The sequence below is a fragment of the Musca autumnalis genome, unplaced genomic scaffold (assembly GCF_047663935.1).
Source record: "Musca autumnalis isolate F117 unplaced genomic scaffold, ASM4766393v1 scaffold_3, whole genome shotgun sequence".
NCBI classification, from domain to species: domain Eukaryota; kingdom Metazoa; phylum Arthropoda; class Insecta; order Diptera; family Muscidae; genus Musca; species Musca autumnalis.
The window spans coordinates 142,630,175-142,652,096 of NW_027411866.1; the positions used below are offsets into that span (position 1 = coordinate 142,630,175).

Below are 21,922 nucleotides of genomic sequence, written 5' to 3' on the forward strand. Positions count from 1 at the left end.
GACATTCATCAAAATAATTGTTCATTTTTTAGGTTTAAAGCATATTTTCGGCTGTTATTTATACAGTAGAGGCATTAAAAAATGACTTTAAAAAACCACAGATCAACAGCTATACAGCCACCCCTTTAAAGTGTGTGCTGAAAGCAACCACATACATATTTTCAGTTGTAGTAGACATTTTCAAAGAAACAAGAAGTAAAATAGAGACGAAAATAAACATATTCTTAACAATTTTTGATTCTTTGCGTCATTAATTAATTTTGTGTATTAAAAATATAACCTAAGAATTTGTGTAAACTTTTACAAAATGCTGTTCGATAACAAACTTGTTCAGAAATGTCATGTTCACACGAGCGTTTCAATTACGTTGTTCGCCTGTCGAACGACGTACACGAATTAACCCGTTTCCACGACACCATTCGTAATTAACAAAAACATAAACAAAATTTCCTTCATTTTTGATTCCTTTTTTTAACGAAAATTTGAACCGAAAACACATAAGATATACCTTAAATGAATAGGAAAAGCAATAGACTTTCGTTCAAATGTATCTCCTATATCATGATACAATGATACAAGGTAACCTCACGCTCAGAGCTCACAGAGTTGTATTCGCTTTGCCGTCCCTTCATTGCCAAACTCATTTTGACAAACTTTGTATGTATATGTAAAAACGTACATACGTCAGGTTTATTTACATTTCAAATCTGAAATCAATTTAATTTTAAATTTTTTAATTAAACAATTTCAGACCATTTGGAGTCGATTTTACCTTGTCTGTCCGCCCGCCTGAAGGATAACTCTCGAACGGATCTGCTGATGCGGTCCAAATGTCGGTCCTTGTCATATTTTTCAAAATTTTAATCAATTTCGACAATGGGGCAGTCCACTTCTTCCGGTACATCCCACATAAAAGTTCAAAGATTTTCGCTAAAGTGGTGAGTACGATAACTCACGAACGGATCAACTGATTTTTGTCAATAATTAATCCTCGCAATATTTTTTGCAGACATAGATTAAGGATGGACTATATCCAATCCTTCGAGTACCTCCCCACAAAATGTTCGCTTAAGGGCTGTTCGAGAATCGTTTTTAAAATCCTTGTGGTCCTGTTTACAGTGATATGATGTGTTTCGTGATCAAGTCCATGCTTCCAGACATATTTGTCCAAAAGCTTTAAAAATCCTATAGTGCCCAATATAAATGACTGGTGGTCACAATAATTGAAAAAGTGGCAGACATTGGTCCAACCTTAACAAATCGGAATATTCCTCTCAAACATGGGCAAGTCCTTGCTTCCTGAAAAAATGCTACGGTGACAAACTAAAATGGCTGTTTGGCAGGAGAACTATCGAAATGACTCCCCACATTAGATAGTCATGATTAAGATGATAAAACATACACATAAAAACAAGACATACACAGATGTTTTCCTATGAAATATATGTATGCTTTTTATTCTTGTAAATTATAAAAAACCATGCATTTTTTATCTTTAAAAGAATACAATATTCTCACAAAGTTAAAAGAATTTCAAAAGTTTACATCTTCTGGGGGCAGCTGTAGTATTCTTTCTTCTTTCTGGCTTCAAAGGCCTTTTTTAGCATTATAGCGCTGTTGGCAGCAGCTTTGGTTGCTTACCCAATTCAACGTTGTTTTTCTTGACGATAGCTTGGCAATGGTATGCTTGTCAGCATTAGGAATCGACAAATCCCACGGCAGCGAGAAAAGAGTCTCGCCCAGCAGCTGCCAACGCACCAACAAACCTATACTGCCACAAAAATATCAGAATTCAACGTGATGGGTTGACAAACATTGGACAATGGATTCGACAGAAGAGCTTCTTGAGTGGGTCACGCAGCAACTCGCTGTTTCTTTAGATTTAAGAAGGCGAATGCAGATTCGGTCTATATGAGGAAACGCAATCATAGGCACCACGGGTCAATTTCCACATACTAATCTTGTCAACATTCATACTTAGAATGCTTTTTGCATCGAATTTGCAATTGCTTTTTGACCAGAGCGGTTAGTACCACAACACAGACACGGGGGATAGGAATAACGCCTGTAACAAAAGGTATATGAATATAAACTCATTCATTTTCGCTGCAACCCAATGACTTACTGGTCTGGTGGTACCACGCTTATTACAACGCCTTAATTGGTAGATGTTTTGTCATCAGGGCGAATGGGTGCCATGAACACTGCTTCCTGACCATCTTTCATGATTTTCCATTATTTTCCAGTTGTCTTGCGTTGGCTAAACTCTGCAATAACACGAATAACAATAAAAAACATTGAAGTAATATTTCACATTGCAGAGAAACAGTTATTTTTGCGGTTTTTCACTGAATTTCCATATATCCACATAGACCGCGTGGTCTTCTTCATTTTTACTTACCGTTTTTCTTGGCCTTTTCCCAAAATAACGAATATTTTATTATGTTTCAATAAAATTGAAATCAAAAATCAATTTCTTGAAAACGTAAACAAACAGTTTTGTTATTGTTGTCATTGACATACAATAACAAAAACAACTTTCATATCGTTTCATGCATGGTTGTATTTGACAGCTCGAGGACGGATTTTTCAAATGAGATTACCTTCTTATTCTGCCATGCAATGTCATGTACATTTTCTTCATCATAAAAAATAATTTTACCGAACTTATCATTTTTTTAAAAGTTTTTTTTTGCGAATTGTGTATTTTCGATTGAATATAGAGTTCACAAATTTGAAAAAAAAAAAACACTGATCGATAACACGTTTATCGACCACCCAGTTGGCAATGCATAATCGATCCCTTATTTCATATTTGTATCATTATACCCTACACCACTATGTGGTAAGGGGTATTATGTGTTAGTGCATTTGTATGTAACATACAAAAGGAAGCGAGATAGACCCATAGTTCCTTCTAGGGATATACATAGAATCACTTTCTGAGTCGATTTATGCATGTCCGTCCGTCCGTCCGTTCGCAACGTACAGGTCGCATTTGTTGACCGATTTCGCTGAAAATTGGGGAATACCATTTTTTTAGCCGTCGGAAGATCAAGTTCGAAGATGGGCTATATCGGTCCAAGTTTTGGTATAGCCCCTATATATATTTTCGGCCGATTTCACGTATTTTCTGTAACACACACGCTATATATGTCCGATTTCGATGAAATTTGGAATGTGTGACTGAATTTGGTCTAAAAATAAATGTGCCAAATTATATCGAAATCGGTTCAGATTTGGATATAGCTCCCATATATATGTTCGCCCGATTTCTCGTATGTGATGTACCAATCGCGCTATATACGTCCGATTTTAATGAAATTTGGAATGTTTGACTGAATTTGGTATAGAAATAAGTGTGCCAAATTATATCGAAATCGGTTCAGATTTGGACATAGCTCCCATATATATTTTCTGCCGATTTCACGTATTTTCTGTACCAAACACGCTATATATTTCCGATTTCGATGAAATTTGGAATGTGTGACTGAATTCAGTCTAGAAATAAATGAGCCAAATTATATCGAAATCGGTTCAGATTTGGATGTAGCACCCATATATATTTTCGACCGATTTCGCTTATTTGCTGCTCCAAACACGCTATATAAGTCGGATTTCAATGATATTTGGAATGTGTGACTGAATTCGGTCTGGAAATAAATGTGACAAATTATATCAAAATCGGTTTAGATCTGGATATAGCTCCGATTTATATTTTACATATTCACAGTGGTGTAGGGTATCATATAGTCGGCCCCGCCCGACTTTGATCCTTTCCTTACTGGTTTTATTTAAAAAATTCCCAAATTTCCAATATTTCTCAGTCGAACGAAACCATTTATTAACAAAGTATTGCCACATAATTTTTTCATTTGCAAATTTGTAAAAACTAAACAATCTAGCATTAAGCTGGGTACACATTGTCACTTTTGAATGACAGCTTTGTAGTTGCTTGCTAGTGTGGCCGTTCATTTTTGTCATTCATCATTCAACCACAAAATATTTTGTGGTTGCTGGACGGTTGGACAGTTATCGATAATTGCAAAAAATCGTCATTCAAAACTGACAATGTGTACTTTACTATAGTAGCTTCTTGCAGGTTCTGGAACATAGCACATATGTTTTTGTTTTGATTCCTAATTCCTAATGTTGCCATATTTATACAAAATAATTCGATTTTCGAAATTCAGCAAAACGATCGAAATTAAATTAAGGAATTGAAACCATTTCGATCGGAATCTGTGACATGTCTGATAATTTAATTGATTTCCAATTCAATTTATTTGATTATTTTTTACAGCTTCATAGTTTATTTGTAATAAGAAAAAAAAATAAATATTCAATATTACACTTCAAACTTTAAGATATCCCTAAAACAAAACTTTAAAATTGTTTTACATAAATCATCGGTATAGGAATTTCTTAAAGATTGAAGTTTTGTTGAATACCTAACGTTCCTTAAATATAATGTCGTCATAAAAACATCTCAATTATTTTTTATAAATTTTATTATCTTTCAATTATAATATGTGTTGTATATAGAAATAGACAAATATTGTTAAATTATATTCCATTATAAAAAAAACATACACACAAAATTACCTACATATAAATATAAGATGAAAAATAAATAAATTATTGGATTTTTTCTCTCGATGTGGAAATATTACCCAAATATATAAAAATATATTGATAATGTATGATTTAGAAAATTGAAAATCTTCACTAATTGTAACTGAATTAACAAAAGAGAGAAAAAAATAGTAATTTCGTTAATTGCGAGATTTTGTAGTTCTATGAGAGGCAAACAAGATTACTGTTCTTTTCGATGGTGTCCACATGATAGCAAAAAAATTTTATTTTATAAACAAAATATATATATTTTTTGGATAATATTGTTAAATTATTGCTCTCTATTTTCTATTGTGTTTTTATGTCGAAATTGAAAACTAACGTAAAATTGTCTTTCCATCTTCATTATTCTATCTAAATACTACTTATGAAAAAACACAATATTGGAAAAATTATTAATACTAATGCAAGAAAATGAATGGCCTTAATAACTAGTATATGGAAAAATGTATTTAATAAAATGTTGAAAATAAAGTTATATGGTCTGTTCCAGTACTGCAAGAATCTATTAATTTTTACAATTTTTTTCGATAACATAATGGAAAAAATGTTATCGTAGTAAAAAATAGTAGCTTCTTGCACGTTCTGGAACAGAGCAATAGTTTGGAGTTAATTGGAAATAAAAAATAAATTGTATATTATAAAATGAGTTTTTTATTTTTACTAAAAACACTAATACTAATCAAAACAGCAAAATTTATTGGAAGTTGTTCTATGTGAAATTGTAATTGCACAGTTTTTTTGAAGCAGTTTATGTGGAGTCGTGAAAAATTCGCTCCATTTATTACATTTTAGAAGCAATAGCGTAGAGATCCCTTCAAAAATCCAGTTTTTCGATCCCTACAAACAACGACTTTATTTTTATTTCTTCAAAAGATAGTCTACATTTCTAACATTTTGTTATAAATTAAAAACTACAAACAGTTAAGTTAATTAATAGTTGCGAACCTTTTTGCGGTACTGCAAAGTAGAATGATTGGAGTGGATTTAGAGTGCTTGCCGTAACCTGAGCTGGTGATAAGAACACAATATAAAGAAATTTTGGATGAGCGAAACATTATGACGGAGAGAAGAAGAAGTAAACACAATAGCGATTGAATTTAATGGATACTTTTTATAATTTGTGTTAAAATTATAAAGTTCTTAATACTCTTTTTTAAACAAATAATAAATGCATTTTATATATTAATGGCTTGCATTTTTTTATTAATGACTTGCATTTTTATTGCATGCTCAAACTGATTAAAACCACTTTTCTAAGTCCCGGCCCACACTAGCGTGAATTTCATGAAATTAGGTTTCTTAAATCGAATTCCCCACTACAGCAATTTTATGATTTTACTCTACCATGGAGGTCGATCTAGAGACGCATAATTTCATGCAATTTTTTCAATGAAATCACTCTAGTGTGGACCGGGACTAAGAATGTATATAAATTCAATAAAAAGCACTCAATCAAAAGACGTGCCGTAAATCGAAAATGGAGTGCATCCTAGACGTTTGCTGTGGAGGCAAAATGGACTGTATCCTCGCTGCACCATGCCCTTGTAAAAATCATGACTTCTTTCACATAAAAAGATGTAGTCCGAAATCACCTGCACTCATGATTCATCTACTTCTTTGGCTACAAACATTTTGCTGGGAAAACATGAGTTAGATTATGGATAGTTAGAATTATCCAGCAACAATTTTTGGAAGTTGTGCATGTGGAGTTGTGATTTCACTACATCCTTCGATGCAGTCCACACGGAGTTATGAAAAATGCACTCCGTTGGATACAATTTATAAGCAGTTGTTTTAGAGATCCACAAAAAAAAAAAAAAACAGTTGGTTGATCCCTACCCGCCGCTGGCGAAATCATTTTTTCCAAAAATAAAAAAGTGTATACATTTCTAAGAATTTCTTATAAAAAAGAATTAAAAACATAAGTTGTTGAAATTTTTAATGGATTGGAGTTGAAGTCTATGTCGAAAACTGAACTAGTGATGGCAAGGCAACATAAAAAACTTTAGGATGATGTAGCAAAATCAGATGCGTAAAGTAAACTGAAATGTGACTGAACCCAGCAAAAAATTTTGGAAGCCGTGCAATGCAGAGTTATGATTTCACAACATCTTTGAATGCAGTCCACACGGAGTTATGAAAAATGCATTCCGTTCGATACATTTTGGAAGCACTCGGTTAAAAAACCCAACAGGCATAAGCCAATTTGTTGATCCCTACAAAAGACGTCACCAAAGATTTAAATACATTAACATTGAGTCCAACTTTTTGCTTTCCTACAATTTGTATAAGCCGAATTACAGTTCAATGTCTTTGGTACAGGCAATACATTTTGGTAGTAGTGCCTTAGCTTATGCTTTACAATTGCTACAAGTAATTTAGGAAGCGGCAAATATTGAAAACTGAAATGTAAAGCCTGAAAGTATGCTTTATATTTTTAAACTATTTGTAACACACGCTCTAATTAAAGCTGAAAACACATACAACGTTTGAGTAAAGTTTTGTGTCGTTTTGGCCGTTTTTACACTGTTGGGCATGATGCCGAAAAATTCAAATTCACTTGAAATATATGCCGGCAAACACATCAACGTCGGAATTTGATGTCGGCGTCGCCCTGTTGTTGTTTTTTTGTCAACGCCCAACGCAAACGTTGTATGTGCTTTCAGCTTAAGAGCCAACTATATAAACCCAGCAAAAGATTTTTGAAGTTGTGCATGTGGAGTTATGATTTCACTTCGATGCAGTCCACACAGAGTTATGAAAAGTGCACTCCGTTGCACTCTAAAGCAGTTGCTTTAGAGATCCCCACAAAAAAAACCAATTGGTTGATCCCTACCCTCAGCTGGCGAAATCATTTAAGCTGTAAACAGATACAACGTTTGGGTAAAGTTTTGTGTCGTTTTGGCCGTTTTTACACTGTTGGGCATGATGCCGAAAAATTCAAATTCATTTGAAATATATGCCGGCAAACACATAAACGCTGGACTTTGGTATCGTCGTCGCCCTGTTGTTGTTGTTTTTTTCTCGACGCCCAACGCAAAACTTTAATCAAACGTTGTATCTGTTTTCAGCTTTATTCCAAAAATAAAAATGAGTGTAAAGAGTGTGTACATTTCTAAGAATTTGTTATAAAATAAAGAAATAAAAACTTAAGTTGCGAACATTTTTACGGTAATTCACGAGACGGAAAATTTTAATGGAGTCGAGTCCATGTCGAACGCTGGGCTAGTGATGGGAAGGCAACATAAAAAACCAAGATGCGCTTGGATTAAATGGAGAACGGAGGCAGTAAGGTCATTTGCGATTGAATTTAATGGAAACTTTTTTTAATTTGTGACTTTTAACTTTTTTTAATATGTTAAATAATTGTTGCTAAAATTATGCGCGCTATAACTAACTAAGGAAGTAACCAATTCGGTTCACTAAATTCCAAAAAAGTGCAGTTAAAGGACAGGTATCCGATATTAGTATTAGTTTCTGCGAGGGTATAATTTGTTTCGGGGCAAGCCAATACTTCCTGTGAAAAAGGACCAAAAGCAGGAATTTAGGAATTGAGTATCCGATTGAGCCGATATTTTTGCACATCCTTAAATTTTAAGTTCCAAAAAGGTCTATCTATATTGGAACACACCTTAGGGTACCTTCTCACAAAAGTTCGAAATGTTCGATATGTCCAGTTTAATGGTTTTTCGAGGATAATTTGGAAATGTCTACCGAAAGAACTTTTGTTTTGTTGCTGTAGTTGTAGCAACTAGTGCTGGTTCCCCTGTTCTAGTTCCTACGTATTCAGATGGACTGACTGCGTCCATAAACAATCAGGAGATATGTGAGTGGGGTTAACTGGACAGCTAAACAAATGCAGCGTGTCGTGTGGTCCCAATCCACATGCAGTTCATGTGTCGTGTATCGGGCCATCATTTCGGGCCTAATATTCATTGAAGCGGCTGCATCATCCGGATGTTAACTGGGCTAAGGGCTATTCTAGGATTGATCTTTCGACATAGTTTTATACAATTTATGCTCAACAAGTGGGAAAAGCGTTAAGTTCGGTCGGGCCGAACTTTTTATACCCTCCACCACAAATTTCGGGCATTTCGGTGGATTAATGTGGCCACAACCTTCAAAATACCGAAAATCGGAAGTTACCGTTCTATGGGGGCTATATGATGTCGCGGACCTATACCTACAAATTTCTGGGGGGAAGTTTTATACCCCCATCGAAGACTAAATACCAAATTTCAGCCATCTCGGTGTGATAATGAGGTCAAAAACTTCAAAATACCGAAGATCGGGAGATATCGTCCTATGGGGGCTGTATCAAAACGTGGACCTATATAAACATTTTATAGTAGAAATGTTTCATAGCCTCTGGAAACACAAAATACAAAGTTATAACCGATTCTGTTGTCAAATGGGTCTAACACATTCAAAATATATTAAAATTACGCGTACTTTATATGGGGCGTTATATGGGGGCTATACCAAAACGTGGACCTATATAAACCAACTTGGTAGGAATGTTTTTTGGCCTCTGGAGACACAAAATACCAAATTACAACAAATTCGGTGGTAAAATGGGACAAATATCTTTAAAATTCAAAAGCGTGGATCTACATAGCCCGCTTTTAATACCAAAAGTCCTACGTACAAATAATAGATTTTCCTAAAATTTTATCCACCTACGTCAATCCGTTCGGACGCTAGAGTGATTTCCACAGACGGACGGACATGGCTATATCGATGTAGAATTGCACGCTGATCAAGAATATATATAGTGTCATAAGGATGGTTATATAAAACGCGTGTGTGTGAATTAGTTTAAAATTAAAAGCTTGGAATTAATTTTATTAAATTAAACGAGAGCTCAACTAAACGTGTTGAGCAATGAATGTCGACTCTCTTACACGGTTTGTTACAGACTGATAGTAGGACATAAAACAAAAAGAAAACGTCAAAAGAACAATTATTCATTTAAGGAGTTATTTTACGTTACGTTAAAATATAATTATTAAACAAGTAAAACAAAATAAAATATCATTCATGACAGCTCGGCCTTCCTGACTTGACATCGTCCCGATGTCACCTTCGTCATCAGATTCATCTTCCGGGGGTAGCACGCACCATCTCTTCATCTTCTCGGCAGTATAAACGGAACTGAACGGCTTTTGGCTTATCTGCATACCCTTAACATCTTCTAGGAGATACCTGTCTTTACCAAGGACCTTAGACACAACGTAAGGACCTCTAAAACGTGGTTCGAGTTTGCGAGATTCGCCAGTTGATGGAAGCTCACTTTGTATCATAACCAAATCATTCACCTCATATTCGTGGGGTTTTCCATGTCGTCGATCAAATCGGTCTTTCCATTGTTGTCGGCAAAGTTGCATGTTTCGTTGGGCATCTTCTTGGTTTTCGTCAACTGCTACATCTTCGTCGGTTTCTATTATTGCGGCTAGGAACTTGTTTCTTATTACGTCTCGTAATTTGAAGTTAAATAGCAATTCGTGTGGACTATATCCAGTACTATTATTCTTCTGGGAATTCACCGTCCATTGGATTCGTAGTAGATGGGAATCCCAATCACGTGGATCATTCGTTGATGTCCGAAGAAAACTCAAAATAACTTTATTGGCCCTCTCCACCTGTCCATTTGCTCTAGGTGTTCGTACGGCTGTCTTTACGTGGTGTATATCATATTCGTTGCAAAAGAATTCAAACTGTTTCGATGTGAAGGCCGTTCCTCTATCTGACACTATACGTTCCGGCAAACCAAAATATCCAAAAATGTCTGCTAGGATCTGTAAAACTGGTGCTGTTGAGGTATTGCGGACAGGTTTCACAATTAAAAATTTCGTAAAGGCATCACTAATAGCAAGTATGTAAACGTATCCCCTTTTGCTACGGACAAATGGTCCTAAATGGTCGATATGAATAGTCTGGAATGGGACAGGATTACTATCGTTGATATACATTTCGCCTTCAGGTTTTCCAGACTTTCCTTTGTTATAACAGCACTCTACGCAGGCAGCGATATATTCCTTGACATATTTACGCATGCGAGGGAACCAGAAATGTTTTGACAATCGTTGTATCGTTTTCTCTATTCCAAAGTGACCCATATCATCGTGGTAATACTTTACTATTCGCCAGCGAGCTGCCTTTGGTACTGCATACATTAATTTTCCGTCAACTATCCTATACAACCGTTGATTTTCAAGCTGATAATCTTTCCGAATTTGGTTCTCTTGGTCCGATTTTCGTTCGCCTCTAAGTACCATAATAATATTTAACAAGTTTTCGTCCTGCAACTGCATCGTCAGCAACCAATCCGTGGTATCGATAGAAATTTGGGTAACGTGCTCCTCTACTGGGGCTCTACTTATGGCATCAACGTGAGCCATTCGACTTCCAGCCCTATGTACGCATTCGAAATCATATTCCATCAAATTCATCCACCATCTAGCTATTCGTGGGATGATTTGAGCCGCTCAGTGCACACTTCGACTAACTCCACTTTTTGAAAAATTTGAGATTTTAGTGTCAAAGCCTTTGATATCGCCATATCTATTTATGATTATAATATCTTTCCTGAATAATAAAGATGAGCACCTTTAAATAACAAGTTTTTATTGACCACTGAATAATATGCAATTTTTTTCAGTGCACACTTCGATTAACTCCACATTCAAATGTAGCTCTGCTCGCAACGTGTACATGCAATACTCTTTCGGCTTTTGTTGAAACCGTAGATGGCCTTTAGAAAATTATGACGTATATAACATACATTTTTGACGTATATTACATACGTCGAAAACGTCGTAAACCTTGCCATGAAGAATGACGCTAACATAAAGCTAACATGAATTAATTACAAATATTGTTTTATAACCGAACTGCCAACATTAATTTTTATGTGAAACCTGTAATATATGTGTATAAAACTAAGTTTTTCGTTAATAAAAAAATCAAAACCTAACTTTATTACTTTTTTCAGTGCACACTTCGATTAACTCCACCATTACCACAACATTACTAACGATTGTTTGTTGACTATTGTTTTTATTTTATTTTATATACCGTTAGATGAAAGCTATACCTGCTATTATGCATTCTACATTATATATTTGAATCCATATTATCAGGGGAATTTTAAAAAACAATATACATTTCATCATTGCTTTTCTCAACTTTTTGTTTTATGGAGTTAGTCGAAGTGTGCTCTGAACGCTTCATTTGTGTCTTCGTTTTAATCGTGGAAATTGCAGCACAATCAGTCACAATTCGGAAACGTTTTCCTAATAAGTACATTCTAAACCTGGCCAATGACTCAACAACAGCTAGAACTTCAAGCTCATAACTGTGATAACGTGATTCGGCTTCTGTACATACTCGGCTGAAATACATTACGGCTTTCCAAGATTGTCCTTCGTCACTCGACTGCATGAGTATTCCGGCAAGTCCAACGCTACTTGCATCTGTGTGTACTTCGTGTAAGGCATTAAAGTCGTATAAGGCCAACACAGGTTCAGTGCAAAGTTTTTCCTTTAGAGTATTAAAAGCTATTTCTTGTTCGGGACCCCATACAAAATTATTATGTGCCACCTTCTTCGTTAGCTGGGTAAGTGGTTTGGCAATAATTTGGAAATCAAGAACGAATTTCCGGAAAAATCCGCACAGTCCCATAAATCTTCGTATTTCCGTCGCATTCTTAGGCGTTTTGTATTTCTCAATAGCAATTAATTTTGACTTACCAGGCCGTATTCCGTTTTCGTCTATTCGGTGACCAAGGAAATCTATGCTCTCGTGCAAGAAGTTACATTTATCATATCTTAACGTTAGGTTACACTTCTCCAAAAGTTTTAAGAATCGTTTTAAAACTTGTACGCCTTCGTCGGCCGTCTTGCTTGGAATAATTACGTCATCCAAGTAAACAATAACTACGTCCGGCTTTGCCATTTCAACTATTTTGTTCATCATACCTTGGAACACTGATGGGGCATTTACTAAGCCAAAGGGCATCCTGTTAAACTCATAGTGTCCGTCATGAGTTACGAACGCTGTTAGAGGTTTCGCCGTCTCCTCCAATTCTATCTGATAATAGCCCATTTTCATATCTAATACCGTGAAATATTTGTTACCTGCCAGCTGCGCTAAAATGTCCTCTATATTCGGCATTGGGAATGGTTGCCTTTCCGAAACCTGGTTCAATCGTCGGTAATCGACACACATTCTGTAATCTCCGGTTTTCTTTTGATTAAGCACGATCGGCGATGCATAAGGTGATGTTGATGGTCGTATTATATCTGCTTCTAGCATATCGTCGATTATTTCACGTATTATCGGTCTACGTGCGAATGGCAATTTATAAGGTTTCATGCATATTGGTTCGTCCGATGTAACTTTAATGTTCATCTTTACAATGTTACACTTTCCAATGTATTTCGCTTTCTCACCGAAACGTCCAGCATATTCTTTTATAACGTTATTCAATTCATTAACCGTTTCCTTTTTCAAAGTCTCATTAATATTGTTTATCGTTTTCGTTTTGATGTGACAACCTTCACTATCCATAACTAATTGTGTATTTCCCGAGCACAGTATATCTTTTCCGAGTAACATCTCAAAGGCCAGTTTATCGTCCTCAATAATCAGTATAGAATGCACAATATCAACATCATCGATTTTCATTTCCATTTTAATTTTCTCGAAACACTCGTATTCACCACCTCCGAATCCGATAAGTCTAACATAACACTTTTCTTTACCGTCCATGTCTTTCACAACTGATTTTCTTATTAGACTTCGAGAACTACCACTATCTACTAGGGCTTTAACAATAGTTCCACCGATTGTCACTTCTTTGAAACACAGTCCTTCGTTGACTTCTCTGATTTGGTTGCACGTTGTGTGCTGTTGCGTTTTGCTTTTACAGTCTACCGCCGTATGTCCAGTACGGGAACATATTTCACAACGGCTTCGTTTCTGTGATTCGGGGCACTCACGAGATATATGACCAGTTTTCCGACAATTAAAACACTTGATTTCGTTGGTCAGTTTCGTCTTTGGTTCGTTAGGTGGACTACTCTTTGGTTTCTCTACGTTCTTTTTGCTAATAGCATTCGTTTTCGGATTATAAACGTTATTATAGCTACCGTAATTTATAATCGTTTTTAAAAGTTCACTACACGATGAAAAGTTCATAACCGATAGCACTCGTTTCAGATCCCGTTTATTACGTATTTAATTACAGATTGATCGTCTAGATTCCCGTTTCTAGCTACAGATAATACTTTATAATAAAATGTCTCCGGCGATTCTCCAAAAGCTCGACGCATGTTCATTAACTTCATATGAATTTCAGCAACATTTATAATCGTTGGGAATTCTGTTAAAAATGCACTAACAAATTGTCCCCAGGACGTATAAACGTCCACAGCAGAATCGATCCACAATTTTGCTACACCTTGTAATTTCGTTTGCACAGCAAAAAGTAAAATTTTGTCGTCCCAACCATAAGATTGGCGAAGCTGCTCGACTCGTTGAATAAACTTATACGAAGTTATCGATTTATCGGTAGGATCGAAAGATGGTAATATCGACATTATGTCTTTCACATTATTTGTAACGAGTAAAGTCTGTGGCTGTATTGGTATAAATTGTGTAGCTAAACCGCTTTGCGTCAACGATGACGTCGGTATATACTGCTGCTGCGTGAACGTTGCAGGGGTTGCGGGGAAATATAACTGTCGTTGCTGGCTCGTTGGTACATACGATTGTTGTTGTAGCGATGCATGTCGTTGCATATATGGTTGACTATTCTGTTGAGAAGTAAACGTCGAGAAAGGAATAAAATTCGTTTGGAGGTTATGTATAGTTGACGAGATCGGGGTACAATTCGTGTACACTGGAGTCGTATTTGCTACCGTTGCTTGTCGAAGTTCTGCCGTTGTTTCGTCTGCCCAATATACATTTCGTCCTAAACCGCTGGACACCGTCGATATTGGCACAGCAACATGCCGTTGAACATCACAAGGAGACGTGCTGGAGATACTACGAGGCGTCGTAGGAGCTACCTGCGTATTGTGATCAAATCCAAGAAAATCAGGTGATGAGGTACCCAATGGTGTTCCGCTTCCATTTTCACCAACACTTTGAAATGAATTTTGGGACATTTCCCTTATTGACCGTTCCTTTTCTTTTAGCTCGTGTGCGTATATTCGTTCGATTAAGTCAATTTTCTTTCCGCCCGTTTGAAGACCGAGGCTTTCGCACTTTTTCTTTAACTCATCGACTTTCAATTTTTTAAGCGATTCCATTTTCTATGAAAAATTGTTAAGACAAAACACAAGAATTCGTTTACCGTTACTTTTCGGTATAATAATGTTCACGTTTCAAACACACATACACGATCACGAACATAAAGATTTTAGTTAGTTTTCTTTTTAATATTTAATTTTTTTTTTATTATTTCATTCTCCGAGGCACGTATTTCTTTAAGCCTAAAAGAAATGTAATCCCACTTCTGAAATTGTCATAAGGATGGTTATATAAATTCCCCCTCAGCAATGCTGGCGACATTTCCTGAGTATTTAAGCCATGAAAAACTTCTCTACAAGTGGTGTCGTAAGACACGCCGTTCGGACTCGGCAATAAAAAGTAGGTCCCATATCATTGAGCCAATATCAATCGGCGTGCACTCATTGATATGAGAGAAGTCTCCCATGTCCCATCTGGGATGTTTGTGGACCAATTATATGGTTATATAAAACGCGTGTGTGTGAATTAGTTTAAAATTAAAAGCTTGGAATTAATTTTATTAAATTAAACGAGAGCTCAACTAAACGTGTTGAGCAATGAATGTCGACTCTCTTACACGGTTTTTTACAGACTGATAGTAGGACATAAAACAAAAAGAAAACGTCAAAAGAACAATTATTCATTTAAGGAGTTATTTTACGTTACGTTAAAATATAATTATTAAACAAGTAAAACAAAATAAAATATCATTCATGACAATAGTCTGTGGGGTCTACAATGATTATTTCGAGTAGTTACAAACGTAGTGACAAACTTAATATCCCCATCCTATGGTGGAGGGTATAAAAAAATCCTACGGTGGCAAGATAACTATCCAAAGCAATGACTTTCAAAATTGGACCCAATTCCCAGATATACTATGGATTTTAACAAACTCTGATTCCCAAGTAAACCTCAAATTCTGAATGGTTTTGTAATTCGTTTATTTAAATTATTATGATTATTGTAATGCATATCGATCGATGGGTTTCAGGCTACATTCCGTTTCCCAAAATTCAATAAAGGCCTTGCTTAGGGAACATCTGGTCAATTCAAAATCTTCAATATTTAGCATGTGGACATTGCGCATCATTGTTGTGAATATATTCGAGGTTGTCGAAGAATAGACGGGTATTAGAAACAAAAAATTGTTCCCATGTTGTTCTCTGCAAACAGAATATGGATTTACTGAGCAAATACAAATACCAATTTATTTGAACTTACTTTAATACGGCATTTGGAAATTTACGATAAATGAAATTTGTCAATTTATTTAAACTTGCCGCGTAGAGATAATTACTTGACACATTATCCCGATCCTGAAGTAGATTGGGTGAAAATTTCACTTTCAACAAATAATAATCGGCATAGAGTTTGTCCAAACTCCATGGTTGGCCAATTAAACAGAAACGTCCGTGCGACATAAAACCCAAACGATTACAATATTTTTCACAATCCAAAATGCTTGAGGTGGCATACAGGATGGCTCTACCCTTTTGCATCTGCATTCGTTTCAAAATATTCCAAATTTCACGTCTACCCGCCGAATCAATACCTGCTGTGGACATATCAAGCATTACAATTTCTGGATTTCCCATTATGGCTAAAGCACAGTTGAGACGCCTCAGAATACCCTCACTCAGAGTGTTCAAATATTTGTGGTAATATGGGAAAATACCCAAAACTTTAGCCAAGTTTAGGCAAATATTTTCAATATCTTGTCGAGGATAGCTGCGTAAAGCACAAATAAATTCCAAGGCATTTTCTACCGTTATCTCGGCAAAGTCAATTAATTCTTGACGGCCATGGCCAATAGAATTCGGGGGCATAGAAGAGTTATTGCGTCCATTGATAAATATACGTCCATAGGAAATTTGTTCGCATCCGGCGATTAAATTGAAGAGAGTTGAAACACCACAACCACTAACACCAACAATACCAAAGCAATCGTATCTGTACAAAAGAAGGGGGAATAGAAATTTTGAGTGGAAAATTTTTCCGAACTGTAATCGTGTATGGATTGTGTGAATTCAAATACGAAGTCCTCAAGGTCTTCAATATGTAACAGAAGACCTCTTGAGGTCTTCCATAGATAATAGAAGACCATTTGAGGTCTTCTAAAGACAATCGGAGACCTCCTAAGGTCTTCTATAGGTAATAGGAGGCTTTTGAGGTCCTCTATAGACAACAGAAGACCACTTGAGGTCTTCTAATAACAACAGAAGATCTTTTGGAGTCTTCCATAGGTAACATAAGATATCTTGAGCTCTTCCATAGGTAACATTAGATTTGTAATCGTTATCGTTATAGTTATCAGAATACCTCTTGGGGTTTCTATAGACAACAGAAGACCTCTTGGGGTCTCCTAAAGACAACATAACGCCTCTTGAGGTCTAGGGATGGGTAATGGAAAGCAATAATCGATTTTTCGACTTTTCGATTTTGGTCTAAAACTAAAAATGCGATTTTTCCGTCTTGGGGTTATTTCAGTTGTCTTAAAACTTTCGACATTTTCATAACCGCAGAAAATCGATTATAATCGACTACTCGTCGATTTTCGAGTTTTTTTTTTGAAACTGTAAAACCGCCAAGTCAACAATCTATGGGCCAACTCGAAAATCGATCACAAGATAATATATTATGCGATTTTCCCTCCAACCAAAAGTCGATTAATCGATTAACCGAAAGTCGACTTACCTATCCCTATTGAGGTCTTCTTAAGCCAACAGAAGACCTCTTGAGGTCTTCTTAAGCCAACAGAAGACCTCTTGAGGTCTTCTTAAGCCAACAGAAGACCTCTTGAGGTCTTCTTAAGACAACAGAAGACCTCTTGTGGTTTTTTAAAGACAACAGAAGACCTCTTTAGAACTTCTAACGACAACAGAAGACCTTTAGACAATAGAAGACCTACGGACTGTGGATTTGCAAAGACAAGGGAAGATCTCTAAAGATATCAGAAAACCTCCAGTTGTTTTCTGAAGGCAACAGACTTCTCGAGGTCAGGAGGCCTTTAAAGGTCTATAGAAAAAAGGAGACCTCTTGAGGTCTTCTAAAGGTAACAGAAGGTAAGTCTCCTATTGGCCATTCACGAACAGGTGAACTCTTGAGGTCTTCTATAGACAGCAGAGAGAAGACCTCTAAAGACATCAGAAAAACTCCAGTGGTTTTCTGAAGGCAACAGAAGACCTCTTGATGACTTCTACAGACAATACATGACCTCTCGAGGTCTTCTGAAGGCAACAGCATGCCTTTTAAGGTCTTCTATAGACAAAAGGAGACCTCTTGAGGTCTTCTAAAGGTAACAGAAGACCTCTTAAGTCTCCTATTGAGAACAGAAGGCCTTTCGAGAACAGAGGTCTTCTATAGACAACAGAGGAAGTGTTGTGGTCTTCTATAGACAACAGGAAGTGTTGTGGTCTTCTATAGACAGCAGAAGACCTCATGACAACTGGGACCTATTTATTTTATAGGTAGCACAAGAGCTCTTAAGGAAGACCTACCTACTGTGGTTTTACCAAAACAAGAGAAGACCTCTAAAGACATCAGAAAATCTCCAGTGGTTTTCTGAAGGCAACAGAAGACCTCTTGATATCTTGTATAGACAATACAAGACCTCTCGAGGTCTTCTGTAGAGAACAGAAGAGCTCTTGAGGCCTTCTATAGATAACAGAAGACTTCATGGGGTCTTCTAATTACAGCAGAAGACCTCTTGTGGTCTTCCAAGGACAGCAAAAGCCCTCTTGAGGTATTCTATAGATAACAGAAGACATTTTGAAGTCTTTCTTAGACAACGCAAGACCTCTTGACGTCTTCTATAGGCAACATAATACCTATTGAAGAAGAAGGTGCCTATAGAAGCCCTCAAGAGGTCTTTTGTTGTCTCAAGAGATCTTCTTATATCTTTTGAAGACCTTAAGAGGTCTTCTCTTGTCTTAAGAAGATTTCAAGAGGTCTTCTATTTGCTTTAGAAGACCTCAAGATGTCTTATGTTGTCTTTAGAAGACCGGAAGAAGTCTTCTGTTGTCTTTAAAAGACATCAAGAGGTCTTCCGATATATTTAGATTACCTAAGTGTTCTTCTGTTGTCGTAAGAAGATTTCAAGAGGTATTCTGTTTTCTTCAGAAGATCTCTCAAGAAGTCCTTCGATAACCATAGAACACCTCCAGATAAATTATGTTACATATGAAATAGCTCCAGATATCTTATGTTACCTACGGAAGACCTTAAGAGATCTTCTGTTGTTATTGGGAGACCTCAAGTGGTCTTCTGTTACATATACCAGACCTCAATAGATCTTCTGTTGTCTATAGAAGACCTCAAGTTGCCTTCTGGTACCTTTAGAAAACCCCAACAGGTCTTCTGTTACTTCAGAAAACCAAAGGAGACCTCAAATGACCTTTAGGACTTCTATAGAAAATAAAGGTCTTAAGGTCTTCTGTACGTAAAAAGCGACATATTGAGATCTTCTATAAACAACAGAGTAACTCTTGTATTCTTCTTTAGGAAGCAGAATACCTTTCGAAGTGTTTAAAGAAGACCTCTTGAGGTATTCTATAGAAACAGTAGGCCTCTTGAAATCTTTTATAGATTACAGAAGGCTTTTTGAGGTCATCCATAGGTACCCGAAAACCTTTTGCGGTCCTATATAGGTTTCAGAAGACTTCTTGAGGTATTTTATATAAAACAACAGACCTCCTAAGGTCTTCCATAGACGACAGAAGACCTTTTGAGGTTTTCTATAGCTAACTAAAGATCTCTTGGGGACTTCTATAAATAACAGAATACACCTTGAGATCTTTTATAGACAGATGAAGATATTTTGAGGTGTTTTATAGACAAGAGAAGACTTGTAGAAGTCTTCTAGGGACAACACCAGATATCTTGAGGTCTTCAATTGAAACAGAAGACATCATGAGATCTTAAGGCCTTCTATTGACAAAAGAAGACTTCTTAATGACCGGTCTTCTATGTACTAGAATAGACTACAAAATAAGTGAACGGAAGCCTCGAATGTCATACCTGTTGAGAATTAAACTTAAACGATCAACGGCCAATTCATAGCAAAATGTTTTACCCACTCTATCACAGACCAGTGGAATTTCTTGTAAGTCTTTGTGGGACAAACGTTGCACCATGTATTGTTCCATAAAGGCTGCTGTTTCGCTGAACTGCATTTCTTCCACGACGTCATGGCGTCGTTTATGGTCACTGAGTTGGGCATAACTAAAAACCAAAATTAAATGAAATATATTTAAAGAGTTACTCGTTACATTTTACAACTTACAAATCATCTTTTGGTATCTTCCTGCATGTCAGTACATAACGATATTCCATTAGGATAATAATCGACCAGCAGAATATAATGGTCACTATTAAGGCTATTGTTTCCAAAAGAATACCATTCTCCCAACTCATCATTGTGTATTCACCTGTGAGACGAAGAATGGGCAATCATTAACAATCTTTACCAACATTGCACTGCCAAGACTGCCCCGTCATTCAGGCTTCTTTTTTACTTACGACAACAGTTTGGCACCGCATTACATTTTTCCAAATAAATCGATGTCATTCGTATATCCTTATCACCGCATACCCGTAAGAATTCGGCATTGTAATACACCGTTGAAATGCCACTACAAATGACAAACAACGGCAGGAAAAGGAAATAACCAGCATATGGTGTCTTGGTCGTATTCACATAACTTTTTTCGAATGCCTCAATGACATGGCAAAAACAAATAATTCCGAAAGCTTCGAAGGACAATGAGATAGCATACGCATGTACGGGATTGTCGAAGAACAGGGACATCATGTAATTCAAGGAATAAATACACCAACCGGACAGAAGGAAAACAAAAATAAACCAACCTATTGGAATAAAATTTCGTTGGGAAACGTGAGATAAGATGTTACGACAAATTTTTAAATAAGGTTTGTAAGTTGTAATTTAATTGTAAAATATCACAGATCATGGTATTGCGAAATGATATCAGTTCTTAGAAGAAAATCTTCTAAATGACTTCTACTGGCAGAAGACATTTTTCTATAAACAGACAACCTTTTAAAGGTCTGCAATATACAGGTCGTCTTTAGACACAAGGCCTTTGGAGCTCATCTGTGAACCAAAAATCGGTTATAGGTATTCTAAAGTCAGGAGACATATTAAATATAATCTCTAAAAAGCCTAATTGTTCTTCTACATTGTGAAGTCATTCATTATTACCCCATCTTCTCTAATGTATCTACTACCTCTGCCCCAATATCCTACATTGAGGATTCTTTGATCTAGCCAGCGATTATAATTATTTACCCATATTTCTGCACGTGGGTGTGTGAGTTGTAAATTATACCGCGAACTAAAGTAAAGTGTAACCTAAATAAAGTTGTGTGCTTATTAGACTTAAGCTGTGTGCTAAGTAAAGTCGATAAAGTATTGTGGAATCGTTGTCTAAAGAACCCGCGTTTTATCGTATCGGGGAATAGAACAACGTCTAATGGAGTTAAGTTATTTTAAGGTCTTCTATAGACAGAAGACTCTGTACATGTCCTCTATAGAAGGTTAGGTTACAGCCTGTAGGATGTACATTGTTATAGACAGCTATTCCCCTCGGTGACCAGCGGCAAGATGGAGACGAAAGTAATCGAAATTAGGAGGAAAAGAAGTTTGATCAAACATAGTTAGATGTAGAAAGACCCGCCGCGTCCAACCATTTACGGCTCCTACAGTATCTTATCAATGCCGAGGGTTTAATGGAAGAGAATTAAGAGATATGTAGATTCAATCGCTCTATCAAATCGGACCCAATACGAATTGAGGCGGTTGCAGATGTCAATTGGTTGATCTAAAGGTTCTCGTTTATACTTTGGACCTCCTGGGTGGGGGCCCAACGAACCAAAATGTTGAAAGTTCATGTTAGCGAAAATTTCTTATTTAGCAATGATGTAAACCTTATTTTAGGCTTATATTACTGAAGAAATTTTCATTACT

General features: G+C 36.3%; 1 protein-coding gene across 1 annotated transcript in view; it reads right to left on the reverse strand.

Moving 5' to 3' along the window:
* Window positions 1–15,861: 15,861 nt before the first annotated feature.
* LOC141397837 (phospholipid-transporting ATPase ABCA3-like) overlaps window positions 15,862–21,922 on the reverse strand; it is a 30,627-nt gene continuing 24,566 nt past the window's right edge. The window contains exons 6-10 of the mRNA XM_073974594.1: window positions 20,455–20,802; window positions 20,219–20,363; window positions 19,954–20,157; window positions 16,159–16,887; window positions 15,862–16,100 (exon numbers count right to left, since the gene is read on the reverse strand). Coding sequence (XP_073830695.1) covers window positions 15,896–16,100; window positions 16,159–16,887; window positions 19,954–20,157; window positions 20,219–20,363; window positions 20,455–20,802 — 1,631 coding nt within the window. The 3' untranslated portion in view covers window positions 15,862–15,895. The remainder of the gene's footprint in view (window positions 16,101–16,158; window positions 16,888–19,953; window positions 20,158–20,218; window positions 20,364–20,454; window positions 20,803–21,922) is intronic.